This window comes from Pholis gunnellus (genome assembly GCF_910591455.1).
Source record: "Pholis gunnellus genome assembly, chromosome: 12".
Lineage (NCBI taxonomy): Eukaryota > Metazoa > Chordata > Actinopteri > Perciformes > Pholidae > Pholis > Pholis gunnellus.
The window spans coordinates 5,132,284-5,148,329 of NC_136539.1; the positions used below are offsets into that span (position 1 = coordinate 5,132,284).

The 16,046-nt window shown below is 40.6% G+C and overlaps 1 protein-coding gene across 1 annotated transcript in view; it reads right to left on the reverse strand.

Annotated features, from left to right (window-relative positions):
* Positions 1-6,237: 6,237 nt before the first annotated feature.
* Positions 6,238-16,046, reverse strand: part of znf385b (zinc finger protein 385B) — a gene marked incomplete at both ends in the record, with an annotated part of 37,153 nt that continues 27,344 nt past the window's right edge. Inside the window, 7 exons of the mRNA XM_079169646.1 lie at positions 6,238-6,504; positions 6,854-6,949; positions 7,975-8,159; positions 8,471-8,854; positions 8,955-9,126; positions 12,292-12,402; positions 12,731-12,867. Of these exons, the coding sequence (XP_079025772.1) occupies positions 6,238-6,504; positions 6,854-6,949; positions 7,975-8,159; positions 8,471-8,854; positions 8,955-9,126; positions 12,292-12,402; positions 12,731-12,867 (1,352 nt within the window). The remainder of the gene's footprint in view (positions 6,505-6,853; positions 6,950-7,974; positions 8,160-8,470; positions 8,855-8,954; positions 9,127-12,291; positions 12,403-12,730; positions 12,868-16,046) is intronic.

Here is a 16,046-nt window from a genome sequence, read left to right on the forward strand (position 1 = left end):
CGAGTCCAGACCCAGACGCCGTTGTATCTGGACCCTGGACCTAAAACCAATAGATCATTGAGAATTAAAGTCCCTGTACACAAACTTCTCTTATTAGAAGATGACAAGAATATAATATGTTTTCTTTTGGTTGACATCACTTCACACCTGAATGAACTGAATTTAAAGCTGCAGGGCAGTTCAGTTCAATACTTTATTTTAAGATGCTTTCTGTTATGTAATGTATTCTTAAATGCATCCCTTATTAATATTATGTTCCATTTCTGCCAATAGATCAAAATCAAATCATCTAATAGCTTTATTTAAAAAGAATGCAGGACGAATGTATGTTAAGCATTTTTTTAATGAAAACAAATAAAACAAAGTTACATAAATAAAATGGTAAGGAGAGAAATGTTACATATGCTCAACCTGACAAGTTTGCATTGCATATTTGCATTATAATCATCATAAAAAAACAAGCTCTGAAAATAAATACTGTACATATGAAGTGGACGGAGGTTCTCTGAAGCAGGAAGTGTCACATTTTAGGACGTATGAGTATGATTGAACGCTGCTGATCTGAGCCAAAGTCCAAAAGAAATATCAGTCTATTTTTAACTCTGAACTTTTTCTTGTTTCATTGTCAACATCTTGATGATTCAATTCAAGCAATTCACCTGTTTCTATTCAAAATAATATCTGAAAGGTTTAAAGGGTGAAGATGGGTTGAATTGAATCTTTGACTTTCCTTTTTATTATTGCGTCTCGAAAAAATGAACTTGATGTGTCAACACAGTTCAGACATATTAATAAAAAGTCTGTATGAATATTATTCTTTTTAAATACCGTAAGTGAAAAATGTCAAAAGAAAAAAAAATGGATTTACTGATTTAGGATCAAATTCAATAACCACTGGTGCAAATAGCTGTTCAACTAAACAATGTTACAGATGTGTTAAACACAACTCCTGTCTGACTCAGAGTGGAGCCCTGTCTGTAGCATTTTGGGTGAACTGCTCCTTTAAACACTTCAATTATTCACTGTTTGCACTTCCTCTTGGGTTAATAGAAAATGAGCTTTGGAAGTGATTAAATCCGATGGTTCATTCCAAGCACGGAGAGAATACACACAGTTGCTTTCCCATGACTTTTGTGGACATTTCATTGACTTGCATTCATTTCCTGGAGACTTACCCTAACCATAACCTAACCTAACCTAATCCTAACCTTTACCTTTACTAAACCTAAACCTAAACCAAACTTCAAACCAAGTCTTCACCCTAAAATGTAAAGATTTACAATATGGGGAAGTGCATTTTGTCCCCAAAAGGAAGGTGAGTCCCCACAATGTGACCGTGTGATCAAAACACGTCCCCACAAAGACAGGTAAAACACGCCCTCACACACACACACAAAGACAGACATTCATACATACTCAGGCAAAAACATTTCAATAGTTTAAACAGAAATGAAAAGTTTATATCCTGTCAACTCGGAAACAAATCAAACAGTGCAACCCTGTTTGTTTCATTTCAGTATTACAACCCCAGTATCAAGACTCTGGCTAGTATCAAGACTCTGGCTAGTATCAAGACTCGTACCAGTATCAAGACTCGGGCTAGTATCAAGACTCGTACCAGTATCAAGACTCGGGCTAGTATCAAGACTCAGGCCACTATCAAGACTCTCAGGCCTCCGTATTGCTGATAAAGAAGCGGAGCGAATAGAAAAGCAGCAGCTGATCTGTACATTATTGCATCTTGATGACATCATCGGACAGAGGAGGAAGTTTAGTTGACGAGTTCAGAGGTTCGTTTTACAAGCATCATCAACATTTGATTTGACACTTTGTCTTCTTTTTACAGTTTGCATGTTGATGAGATTGATTAACGTTACTGCCCCATGAGACCAAAATACTGCATAGATAAACACACACACACACACACACACACACACACACACACACACACACACACACACACACACACACACACACACACACACACACACACACATATTGTCCTTAAACCTGTTTGTTCATTATTGGAAGACTGAGATGCTTCAAGTTCTTCAGGAGGAGGCAGGAAGACAGACAGAAAACATCAACCATTTGAAACCATAGATAATAATCGCCACTCAATCCTAATGGATTGTTCTTATTCTGACAAGTTTGGCTGGTTTCAAACCCAAAATGTTTAGATGGGGACTTTGTTAACCAAACAACATTTCTTTTTGCATGTAAAAATAATAACTTTTGTGCACTCGAAACAGTGCTTCTTACTAAGTAAAACAGCTTAGAAATATGTTTTTGTACTTACAAAAACAGCAGCTGTGGAATGGCTGACATATTATGTATTCCTTTTATGTTGAGTCCCAATACAACACAAGTACATATTCTATCCAAGAGTTATTGGTCGCTAACTGTTCCTCCTGTCCATATTGGCTGTATAGAAACTGTGAACTTCTCCTTTAAGTCTACTCCAGCCACTTAGATTCAAGCCCTTTCAAAACACTTTCACACATTTCCTCAGTTTATTTTGAACTATCTGATTGCTGAGCGGAACAGGCGACTCTACCCCCAGGTGGTTCAGTTATTCAAATTGCTGATAGCCAATCAGAGAAGAGCCTTCAGACTGAAGGAGGAGCTTTTACACCTGGTCTTTAACTTAAAGATGTCACGTTTTCTATGGTTTCTCCTGGTTCTGGGAAGCCCTTTCACGACCTTCAAACAACCACCTGATCACTTTAAATTCACTACATAGAGGTCTAAAAATGCAAAAAGGAAGGTTCTGCTGGTGCCCCCTGCAGGCTGCTGTGTTCATTACACCCACAATATGAAATCGATGGCGAAGCAAAACAATATGCTGATGTTGAGCAGGGAGATTAAGTTTGTGTGACAAATAATCTCAACTCAAAGGTCCACTCAAGCTTTTTTTCTGAGCTTTCAACCACATCTACACTTCTTTAGTGATTGGATCTAGCTCAGGCCTCATCACATGACCTAAGTCTGATACATGATGAAGGATGATGAAAATCTCCTAATTTAAGACCAAAAGGGAACAGCCAAAACTTAAACAAAATACATGATTAGGATATAGAAAGTTATTGTTTCATTTATGAGCAAAAGAAAGGGCAGTGTGAGGAAAGTAGGGTAATCAAGATAACCACCCTCTCAGCAATGACAAAACCCATTTTGTTTAAAGTCTCACTGTTGGCTGCCTTTGAACTTGAGTATTTAGTTCAGTGCTTGGGAGGCCGTCTGAACAGACCAATAAATACTAAATACTAAAGAAGACCATCTGCCGTACATCCTGATATTTCTAGGTCTATTATCCAATTTTGTCCAGTGTGATTTCTATTTGGTCATTATTTTTGATCAATTAATGCTGTTTCGTTTGGTTATGACTCTATAATACATGTACCTTGACAATTATATCTATCTTTCCCTTCCATCATAAACTCACTATTTAAACATTTTCTTATTTGAGATATTTTTTAAATTTTATTTTTGCTTGTACTCGCAACATTGGAGCCATAAAAGCTGTCAAAGTAGTGACACACTTTAAGCCACTTACAGGTGACATTTTCTTTCATTGAGAAACTTCTTTCCAATCCTCAAACGTTTCACATTTATAGACAGCTTGGGTTGGTGATCAGGCATTTGAGCCCAAAGTCTGTCAGTGTCTGGATGCTGCATGCATTTACCCACCTACAGTAGTTAGTGGTTTTCTCTGCTCAGATGTCAACAGTCATAGGTGGTGAGTTTAGCCTATATATACTTGTATTGAGATGAGGTGTAAAAATACAAATACACCTCAGCTACAAGAGACTGAATGAACATAACATCATCTGTCTGGAAACACGGGATCAAAGCCAGTGACGGCATTGACTGGGAAGAGGTCAAAGGTCATCGCCAAGGAGTCAGTGGACGGCCGGAGAAAGATCAAGGTGGACTATCAACATCCGAAATCAGAGGCAGATGCAGTTGAAAGCTTAGAGTAAAGCTAGTAAGAGGAGGAATATTTTGTCACACATGTTCATTATTAGCTGTTCTTAGAGCCTTACTAGGAGCAGAGCTAAACGTGTGATGTGTATCCTGAGGGTGGCACTAGAGGAAAGGTAATGAGGCTCTGGACCAAAGTGTTGGATGGACGGAAAGATCACGCCGTTGTTTGAAAGTCGTGACAAAGCTTTGGGTTAATATTTACAACATACACTGTAAAAACTTATCAGAGCTCACAAAAAATCAACGGGAGAAATGTTTATATGTTGTGTTTCCTCGTGGAGAGTGAGTAAGCTTCATTAAGAAAAGGGTTCCTTTGTTGTGGCAGGCTGTGAAAAGTTCCAGTAATGTGTTAAAAGTCTTAAGACGTTCCTCAGGTTGAATAAAAGTTGCTGCTCAGACGCCCCAAAAAACTCCAGAAAGTTCTGGTCAGATTCAGTGACAGCAGGAAGGTGAAACCGACGGACTGTTCCTACCAGGCAACAGTCAGGACGAAAGGCCTCTTTCACTGTAAAACCAAGAAGTAGCCGGGTCCAGAGTGCAGAGTGAGTCTGTAACACGCTGGCAGTGGAGAGGACAGCAGGTACAAGCAGTAGTGTGGATATCAGCCGTCTATGTATCATTTGAAAGTCTGGTTCCAAACATACAGCAATTGAGTCAACGGTTGGCGAAAACAAACTGTCCTGGATTAACAATCCTGATGTTAATATTAAGGCTTATTGTTTGAGGGTTTTGGGGAGTTTAAATGGAAGGAGCGGACCTGCCAAAACTGATTTTTTTGCCTGGATTTTGTATTGCCATAGAACCAAAAGAGAGAGTTTAAGTAGTTGAGCCTCTTATTGCTGCTCCAGTAAAGGATAATTCCTCTATTCCACCTTGGTAGGGCTGTAGACACCGTTGAGGACAGGTGTTTGAGAAGGGTTACATGCCATCAATTACACACATAATACACATTTATAGTTTATGAAAGATGATTTTGTTTTGTTTTTCAGTCTAAATATATTTAAATGTAATTGTTTTTTGGCAAAAAACTGAATGAATTACAGTTGAAGGGAATTAGTTTTTTTCACTTTATATTTGGAAGATTTATGTCTTCAGTAGAAACCAGTGGGCTTGGAGCTTGGGCCACAGACATGAAGTCAGAAAAAACTGAGAGACAAATAAATCGTTCCGTTTGGTCTCTTCCTTTGTGGTCGTCAGACGTAGGAGGGTGGGGGAGGGCCACTTTACTCCCCAGGCCCTGATTTGCCATCGCCCCTGGTGTGATCCCATCCCAAAATGGTGTCCGGTTTAATTTCTCTTTCTCAACCTCGCAGTTTGTTCTCTCAAGACGCTGTATGTTAGGAACGAGTTGAGCATTAGCGCAGGGACGACTGAGGGAGGACATCTGTGGCATCACAGTCCAGTGTTTATATGACTTGACGACATCTGCCGCAGTATTCGTTCACGGTTAGCTCGTCCAGCAACAGGAAAAAAATATTTGTCTCCTCCAAACTCTGAGGACCCGACCCAAACAGACCTGAACTGAGTCCACACGTTCTTGTCTTTGTCTGCTTCTTTGTGGTTGGTCTCAACACAAGCTGCATCTTTAGCTTGTGAATCACAGCAATTTATCCAGGAGCGGGTTCCGAGGATTGTTGAGATATTTTTTCCTCTTCTGACTTCTTATTTCAATCAAACCAAAATATATTCTAAACAAACCCTAGCTTTGTTTTCAGTAGATTCCAGCTGCCACAAAGAGTCATTTGTCAAACATGATGAGGTACTTTGGGGTTCTTTTTAGTTATAACGTCAAAGAAAGAAACAAATATAAATATTCTCTATGTTTCCATGCAAATGTTGAATGTTTTACGTATTGGATGTGTTGAATGAGCTGAATCTGTATCATCAAAATGACAAAAAAGGATTTTATTCCAGGACCCCTTATTATTGCTTTTTAGAAATGTTGGGCTGATTCTCTAACTTTTCCATGACTGTGTTAAAGAGAAAATCCCTGGTTTTTCAGAACATGTGGAAAACTTTCAGTCTCTGTTCTGTTCTGGTTTGGATAAAATCACCATCGGTTGCTGGGATGTTTCAGACCCGAGGAGGAGATCCAGACAGGTGAGTGTTCTGTCCTCTCAAGTCTTCTTTTGAAGGAGGTTGCAGGTTTGAATCCCTGCAGACGTGATCGCAGAGCTGATGTCTCTCCAAAAAACTGGAGGTCAGAAGTGAAAGGTAGCCAGGTCCGACTCCCCCCCACCAACGCTGCCATCAGTAGGGTGTGAAGAGGATCGATCCTTGGCACGCTCTCATTGGTCCAGGAGCCGGACGCAGGAAGGAGGCGGTGAAGAGGGATGACGAGGTTGGAGGGCGAGGACAGAGAGAGAGGGTTGGGGTGAGGTGGGAGGAGGTGGGAGTGAGGAGGGAGGAGGAGAGAGGGGCGGGAGGAAGGGAGATGGTGGAAGCGAGGGAGCAGGGCGGAGGAGCAAAGGGATTGGACAGGAAGGGCGGAGAGAGGGAGGGCTTCACCAACTCCTTCTGGAGTCAAGGGGAGGAAACAAGGGGAGGAGAGGAGATAAAGGGAGGAGAGGAAATCAAGTGGCAACAAGGAGAGAATAGATTTTTTGAAAAATTTAGTAAATACAAAATCAAATAAAAGTATTAAACAATTAACCCAGGAGCAAATAAAAATGTCTCGTTAAATTGATTCTTACAGTCCTCAAGTATTGATTTATAGCAGCTTTTATCTATTTTATTGATCTGCACTATACTCTACTTAATTGTGGTTCATACCAATAAAGCATATGTGAATTTGAATGAGAGAGAGAGAGAGAGAGAGAGAGAGAGAGAGAGAGAGAGAGAGAGAGAGAGAGAGAGAGACACTTACTGTGAGCGAGCTGCGCTGCTGTTTGTTGTAAGGACTGTATTTCGGTTTGCTGGGTTTTCCTGCCACTCTGTCCTTGTGCCTCCTGCTGGAGATGTGCTGTAACAACAACAAACATTGATATTCTACTAATATATCACATTGCTAAACTATAGCTGTGTCCACAAATCACTTCCTCTTTACGGTAGCGCACCATATTTACTAAGACCTTTTATTTTAATATCCGAATTCTGAGTGTGTAAATATGTCTGCAGTATAAGTGCTCTCAAACATTTCACAATGGTAGCTACAATAAAGAGTAGTGTCCATGAAGTAACATGTAGCCTAGTTTACGCTAATCCCACAATGCATTTTACAGATGCAAAAACAACAGTCGACAATGCAAAATGATTGTGTGCCCGAAAATAACCCCTGACCCTGAGCAGCTAAATGGCATTCAGCCACCATTCATTTGATTATTTACACATGTGCTTTTCCTACTGTGACATGTCAAAAATGCATTCCGTGAAAAAGGCCGAAATCATTTTGACAATTAATGATTTGTTTTTTCTTAAATCACTGTATTCAATGTAGTAATGTCCGAACCATTTTTTCTCCAAATGATGACGTATTCTAACTAAACTACTACTCGAACAATTTATTTTGGCAAAACTCAACTTTTATGTTAATAAAGCTAATTTGGGAAAGAGAATGATGAGAGAAGACGCTAAGACAGTTTTCCAAAAAAATAAAACATTTAGAGAACAAGCTGAAATCAATAATCATTTAAAATCCCGTAAAGAATTCATCAAGTCAAATACAGAAAGATAACACGTTGCTGAAACGTCAGCTTATAGAGTAAAGGCTATGCTGCATATCTGGCAAACTACACTGCTGCTTCATTTTCAAGTTGTTTCACTTGTTTGCTGTCTAATGCAGTGGAACAATCGTCCCCTTAGCTCCACATGCTAGACAATAGAAATAAAGGCATTAACTAAAAGCTGAATATTAAGTTCAAGTTTCAGTGTTTTAAGCTGCTTTACCATGAGTCTGATCAGGAGGAGATTGTTTGTAGATCTGGAGAGCAACAGTGAAAGATTTGCGTCCGTATAAGGTAACGTTGAAAGTAAGAATGATGTTTCTACCTGTTTGAGTTGGATCTCGGAGTTGACATGGACGTCACAGATCTGGCAATGGAAGGTTTTGTTCTGCAGGCCGGAGCCCTTCAGTACAGAGCCGCTGACGTTCTTCAGCTTGGCTCCGGTTCGAGGGTAGGCCTTGATTGGCCCGGCACCGCTCCGAGCCTCCAGCATCGTCTTGTGCTTTGAACCTGCAAACAGGACACACAGAAACCAAAGTTCTAATAAACAGGAAACATGATGACAATCACAAACGCTGTGTACTTTACATTTTTGCTGCTCCTTTTCCAAATCATCCATCAGTTTTAAGATAGATTTTCTTCCTTCCAGCCCACTACGCTACAGAGAATTGAAATTTTCTGTAATAATCATTATCACGTGGTAACACAAGTGTTGAAAGCTCTCATGACGTGTATGAAGCATGTGGTTTAAACATCAATCAAGCTCCTACTGAAGAAATAATAAATGGTGTCAGATCAGATATCTTCTCGCTCCTCCTCACCTGCATTATGAGCCTCCAGCTGAGACAGAGAGTTGACGGCGACTTTGCACAGAGAGCAGTACAGCAGCTTCTTTGCCTTCTCCTCCTCCGACTCCACTGAGAGAGGCGCGTCCTGGGAGGAGGCCTGGGAAGGAGGAGGAGGAGCTGATGAAGAGGAGGTGACGGCAGCTGGAGGAATGGGAAGCTGAGAGGCTTTGGAAGACGGAGGAGAGGAGGAAGAAGTGGAGAAGAGGCCCGGGGCAGGGAGAGCGGTGGGGGGACTGGAGGGAGGAGGCTCGCTCCCTGGTCTGCTAGAGGAGGGTGAGGCGGAGGAACAAGGGGAGGAGGAGCAGGGGAGGCGGAATGGTTTGAGAGGAAAGGAGTCGGCCAGGCTGGATAAGAGACCTGGAGGGAGGAAAGAGAGGGGAAAGAAATGAAAACACCTTGCGATATACAAACCGTACTCAACATTAACAGTGTTTACATCTGTGTTATTAAAATCAACCTGCGTGCTGATTGGTGCTGCAGTTAGCTGAGACAGGAGGGGCGGGGCAAACAGGACTTGGGATGCTCCCATTGGTCTCTCCAGTGATCGTCTGCTTGGCCTTGGTCTTGTTCTCCTGAGACTTTATTTTCTTGGCGTGACGACTGCCTCTGTAATGAGCTTCTGCCTGAGACTGAAGCAAGAGACAGAAACGTTTTATATTTCAGTTTGTTTCTGCCAAGAAACAGAAGTCCTGATGTCACTTATTGTATAGCCACCCTTCTCCTAGCTTTAGAGACTTGGTACAATCTTGAGGGTTTTCTTTCACCAGTCTGCAGTCTGCAAAACTGCAATATGACCCATGAGTCATATTGCAGTTTTCAGAAAGACTGGTGAAATAAAACCCATTTATTTATAAAAGAGTATTCCATAAATGTAGCATTGCACACCTATAACTTTGTTGAACTCATGAAGGAAAGTTTTTTTTCTTCTCCTACATCACCCACAATGCAACTCAACCATCACAGGGCATTATGCTAGCAGCTGCTAATGTATAGCCTCGAGCAGAGATGAGGAGCGGGCTACAGAGGTCTGGTAACCTCACTTCTTTTTAACTCCACACCTCCCTAATTTGACATTTCATGTCTGCTGTCTAAACAAGAGTAAGAGCTATCAGCTCTGTGAGCTGTGCAATGCTTTAAACTAAATGCTAATGTCCACATGCTAACATGCTCACAGTGCTGACATACAAATATTAATTAATTAATTAAAAATTAATTTACCAGGTTTACCATCTTAATTTAGATAGCATCTTAGTCACCGTGACGTCACCCAAAATGTTACAATTAACTTTCATGAACTGAAAACATTTGTTGTAAGGGTTAAAGTTCTAAGACCAAAACACAAACAACTCCCTGACAGGTCGCTACAACACCTATTGTACTCTAAATGGACCATTATCTACTAAATTAACATCATGCTGTATTGAAGAAGACTTCAGAAGAATCGAGTGATAGAAAAGTAGGTTAATTTTCTTATAGACTTCTATACAATCAGACTTCTTCTCTAACCAGTGGAGTCGCCCCCTGATGGCCATTAGAAAGAATGCAAGTTTAAGCCACTTTCACATTGACTTCACTTTTCAGACATAGAGGTTGCTGCCTGTTTCTGTCATTATCCAGATAAGATATCCAAACACAGATAGCCTGCTAATATCAGGTGGAGTCTTTCATCTGTCTGCGAGCCCCTGTGTTGTATATGGACTTGAAATGTGAACCCTGAATTGTGTTTGTGTCAGCAGTTCAGATAAACAGAATAACTCTACACTGTTAAAACATCATCAGTCATGTTAAGTGCCACGCATTGTAACAATCCCAGAGTGACAGAGTCAGTACACTGAAACAAACCTCCTCATGTGACTGTCTGGAAGCTCTATGATTCAGCTTTTTATTCAGTTTATTAGACTGAGTTAATGCTGCCCTTTTACTCCTCTCCTTGTCTCCTCTCCTCAACAGTGATTCCTGTTTTCATGTTCACTCATGCTAATTTTAACAGCTCATAAATTAGTCACGTTTGACTGGCGTGTCACCAACGATGCAGTTTGCACCTCTTAGCAGTCACTGTGTGAATGAGCTGAGTGTCATTTAAACTGCACTGTAATATAATAGATGGCAGGGGTTACACCTGATTATACTAACCTGCTGTTTTGCAGGAATGCCTGACAGGATGATCCAGTATACAAAAACAAAAAAGCCTCAAAAATATCAGTCTCACCTAAATCAAGCATCATAAGGAAATCTTTATTTTCTTAGAAGTGCAAATAAAAATGTTCATCATGTCCTCAGGAAATCTCCTTAAAGGATGAGTCCAACATCAACTTCTGACAGTTAATCTGTGCATTTAGACAAGGAGGCTCATTAGCCTAGCTTAACAGAAACTGGTTGCAGGAGGAAACTGTTGTGAGAAAATACGCTGCAAGTTTTGGTCATTTAGAAAGCATTTACAGCTAGCTATGCTAATATTAGCTAAAAGGTAAATAATAATTTTCGAGCCCTACTAATTGTTATATTACATTCTTCTCTTCAATACCGTTTTTTCCCCCCAAAAACCACAGATTTAAGTTGCTAATGATATAACATTTATAAGTAAGTGATAACTTTATCTTTTAGCAAACATGTGAACTAAAGCAAACAAGCAACCAAGGAATATAGAGAAGCACCAGGAACCGGGAATCCCAGGAATTTCATTAAGGTATAACTTCAGCTTCAGTCAAAACGCAGTTTTAATAGCAGTACTAATTGGTTTATGCCTAGAACGTAACTAGTTTTTCCTGTTTTCATGATATCATATTTGTCGGGATGGACGTGTATTCCTGGGAATCCCGTTTAAACCCTAGTGTCCAGGTCCAGGTTGTATTTAAAGCTGAGCAAAAAGACTAGTAGCTGGGGAGAATTGCTTGTCTCTTGTTCTTTCAAAAGTAAAAACTATGAATTTGGTAATTTTCAACATCATAACACTTCTGTGAGGTCCTGGTGGGACTATCACACATGATCTCTTGCTATTTTCACAATAATGAAATAAAAGAATGAGGGCAACGTAACATAAGCTAGCAAGCTAATTTTGGAGCACACTTTATGTTCAACACTGTCTTCATTTCATTCAATCCTGCACTGAGTTTGGTTGCTAATGAGAGCTGAGGTTATCAGCTTGACATTTTATCAATCACCTTTCTGTATGTCTTCTGCTAATTTAGATGAGAAGATGGATATTAGCTTCATCTCAAAGCATCCAGTGCGAGATCCAGGATATTTAGCCTAGCTTAGCACAACTAGAAGCAGAGGGGACACTGCTAACCCTAACTTCAAATATGTCTGATTTACATGTAGTATGTTGTTTCATCAGCAGGTTTAGAAATAGAAATGTGAAGTTGTTGACCAACAACCACTGGGCGCAGTGACTGCATCTCAAAACTCCTGTCCATAGTTTGGAGTAGGCCGGACAACAGGATGTAAATCAGATAGCTTTGAATTACTCGTTGGAGATTGTAGATTTTTTGCTTCTCTCCCTTCCAGTCTTTGTGCTAAGAAAGGCTAAACAGGTCCTGGATGAAACAGCTGATGTTCTGATCTGACTCTGGGGAAGACAGAAAATAAGAGGATTTTCTAGACATGTCAGACTAGTCTTTTAAATGTGCTTCAGACATTTAGATCGCAGCATGACCAGAATGCAGATGTGCATGCAGCCATGACAGGGACATGATCATAGAAGCATACAGTAAACAAAATGACTGGAAGGATGTGAAGAATCAGATTTAGTAAACCGGTTAAACACACATAGAAAAACAAACATTGACACTTACATCAGAGTTAAACCTTAGCTGGCAGACGTTGCATGAGATGACCTGTTTCCTCTTGGGTACCAAACTAACGCCAAAGGTGTGGTTGATGACGGCCTTCTGTACCGGATCCATCTGCGGGGTTACACACAGAGGTCAGAGGTCAGCAGCCTGCTTGGCAGAACAGTGAAGACAGAGTGATGTTGACAGAGTGACAGGTCTCTTTATCACAATCAGTCTGTACCGCCTTCAGCTACAGCACCCTGTCACTGTTACTGTCTCTCACACACACACACACACACACGCACACACTGTACTTTTATCTCTGTCTTCTATCTTCTATCTCAGTGAGGACCGTCCAAGTCTGAACCATGAAACAGGCCTTTGCCAAAATGTCCTCACTTTCCAAAAACTCAAATTGGTCCTCATAAAGTCATATGTATCAGAACAAACACAGTCATACCGTGTTGAAGTTTGGAAAAAGACCGACTGGCGTCGTTGTCTCGACAGGAAACGTCAGGAATGGTTTCATCATCACCGAGGGACCAGTGGCGCCAATTAGCCCTGGCACAGCTCCGCCCACTGCACCACACCCACTTCCTGGAAACAAACAGAGAGAGTCTGAATAATGGATTTACAATAACTGATGACACCGTTATTGATTAGCGTGTTAGTTTTTGGCACATCACTGGAGGTGATTGGCGGTCCATTTAACCTCAAACAAAAAAGGTGATGTCATTTCAAAATGGCCCCACACAGAAATAGACAAGACATCTTTAATACTTTGGATGTTCTTACAGAGAGAATATTTATACTTTGTGATCTTACAGGTGTGTACTCTCTGGTGTAAATAATAACATTTTTGCCCAGGGTGAAACTAATATTTGAATATAACATTTCTACAAACTACACCACTCCGCTCTCGCCTTCTTCTTTAATGGAACGTACATATTGCATTTCAATGTGGGTTTCGCTTGAAGAAAACTTTTCATCATTCCAGGCAAGCTGGAGACACCTGTGAAATTATGAAAATACCTTTGAAGACACAACCCGTTCTGGATAACAAATAAAACTTTCCGATGTTACTTTTTCTCTAAGGTTTGAGTAGGAAGTCACAAACAAGACCAAATACAGGCTTTGATTTGAGAAAAAAAATAAAATAATTGATTCCCTTTTCAAGGCAAGACAAGGCAATTCAAATTGCTTTGCATAAAACATCAAAAGACAAAGTGCAAAAGAAACAGGACATTTAAATACAATTAAAAACAGTCATAATAAGACCAAAGCAATAATGTAATAAGGCAGGTGTAATGCAAGAATAAATGTTACAGTGCAGTACAAGGAATGTCTTAATAAAGAACCAAGGCAAACACAAAAGACTTCAGCCTTGATTAAAAAGAATTGCGGGTTGCAGCTGACCTGCAGTTTTCTGGGATATTGTTCCAGATATATGGCACATAAAAACTGAACTGCTTCTCCGTGTTTGGTTTTGGCTCCGGGGACAGAAAGTGGACCTGTTCCAGACAACCTGAGAGGCCTGGATGGTTCATAATTTGGCCCGAAACCATTCAGTGCTTTATACACCAACAGTAGAATTTTAAAGTCAATTATTTTACATAGAGGAAGCCAGTCAAAAGACCTTATAAGTGGACTGATGTGATCCATTTTCTTGGTCTTGAGGACTCAAGCAGCAGCGGGCTGAATCAGCCCCCATCTAACCCATTTTTAGGGAGACCTGTATGGACACCGTTACAGTAGAGAACAGAGTACAGAAGATAAATGCATGGCTTTTCCAAAACCTGATGAGACATACGTCCCTTAATCCTTGAAATATTATTCTTAAAGTGATAGGATTGAGTGAACGTCTCAATGTGGCTGCTGAGACTCAAGTCTGAGTCCAGAACTACATAGATTTCTGGCTTGGTCTGTAATTTATTACATTACTGTTGAAGTTGAGCACTGACTTTTAATCATTGCTCCTTGGCTCCAAAAAAAAACTACCGCAGTCTTGTCTTTGTTCAACTGAAAAAAACCATCTGACACATCCAGTTGATTTGTTCAATGGACTTACTCAGCGCTTGTATTGGACCATAGTCCCCTGGTGATAGGCAAATGTGTGAGTCATCTGCAAATGTACGGTAACTTCAATTCAATTCAATTCATTTTGTATAGCCCCAAATCACACATTTACCTCAGAGGGCTTTACAATCTGTACACATACGACATCCTCTGTCCCAGGACCCCAACAAAAACCTTAAGAAACTACAGGGAGAGCAACAGAGGAGGGATCCATCTAGTAGGATGGGCAGAAGTGCAATAGATGTCACGTGTACAGCATGAACAACATAACAGAGTTATGTTCAATGCACAAACATTCCATAATCAGTGGAAACATGAAGATGTTAAACAGAGGAGGCCCCAGAGTGGAGCCTTGGGGAACTCTGCATGTCATGTTTGCCCACACAGATATATGATCATGTCTAGACACAAAGTAGCCCAGTTTTCCAGTCGGTCTAGTAATGTGTTAATAAACTGTTGGACCAGTAACCATTCGTGTTAACGTAAGCAGGTCAGTAAATCTACCCTTCTTGGCAAAGAAGCACAACAGATATCCAACTCCCACTGATATTTATGTAATTTCAACCTGGAGATCTGAGCAGCTGATTTGCTCTACAGTAACAAGCATGAAGAACATATGGAGCTGCAGCTGCTGGAGGCAGACAGAGTTAATACAAAAAAAAGAGCAAGAAGGTGAATGTGTGGCTCACATAATGAGTCCATGTGCTTTGTTGCCACAGGGCCAGTAAGAGTTCATCTCCATTTAAAGAGGCAGAGGGTAGCTAAGAACATTACAATACACATTTAAAACCAAGACTCGTGCACCATCATTTTTGTAACATTCATGTGTGCGGTGGGCCGTTTGAGGAAAAGCAGTGCTGCATCTGACGGTGTGAATCCAAATGTAATATGAGGTGTTACATACACTGTATACATACACAAATACAAAAAGTAGATTGGATGAAGCAAAAGTTTATTTCTTCTATCTGTTTATGGTCACAGCTTGAAGAAGCCCTGCAGTGAATTCTTTCATAACAACATAGTGTGGGAGGAAACACTGAGAGCAACTGAATTAGCCCTGACAGAGGAGGAGGAGGAAGAGGAGGAGGAGAAGTTGGTTTTGTCCATCTGTCCAAGTTTAGTTAGGTAAACCCATTCTGTCCCATTTTAAATACAGTATAAACCCATCAAACCAAGTCTTTTTTGATCAGGTGTCAACTCTCCATCTCTCCGCTGTGAGCTCTCTGTGTGTGTAAGAGCAGCGAAACATGCATTATGTTATTTACCTAATTTATGTGCCCTCCTCATGTCAGTTCAGTGTCAGACCCTCTTGCATTCTGCTGTCATCTATACTGCATGGTGGTTCTCTGTGAACAGCACAGACAGCGGTGAAGAGTGAACCAAAGACAAACACACTCACCTCGCCACTGTGAGTGCAACAACAGCACCACGAGCAAAAGGCCAATAAGAGTAACTTCCGAATGTAATCCGCCCAAAGGATGTGCTGACAACAACAATAAACACTCAATAAAATACAGTTCATTCAAGTAACTCTGGCAGAGGCTGCACTGTAGCAACAGACACTGGAGGACACTTTTAAAAGGAGAGAAAAAAATCCCACGATTGCTGAGACGGTTTGTTACATGACCCACTCTAAATGTACTGTGGCCCATTTTAACCCATGCTAAATTAACTCTTACCCATTTTAACTTACTGTAAAT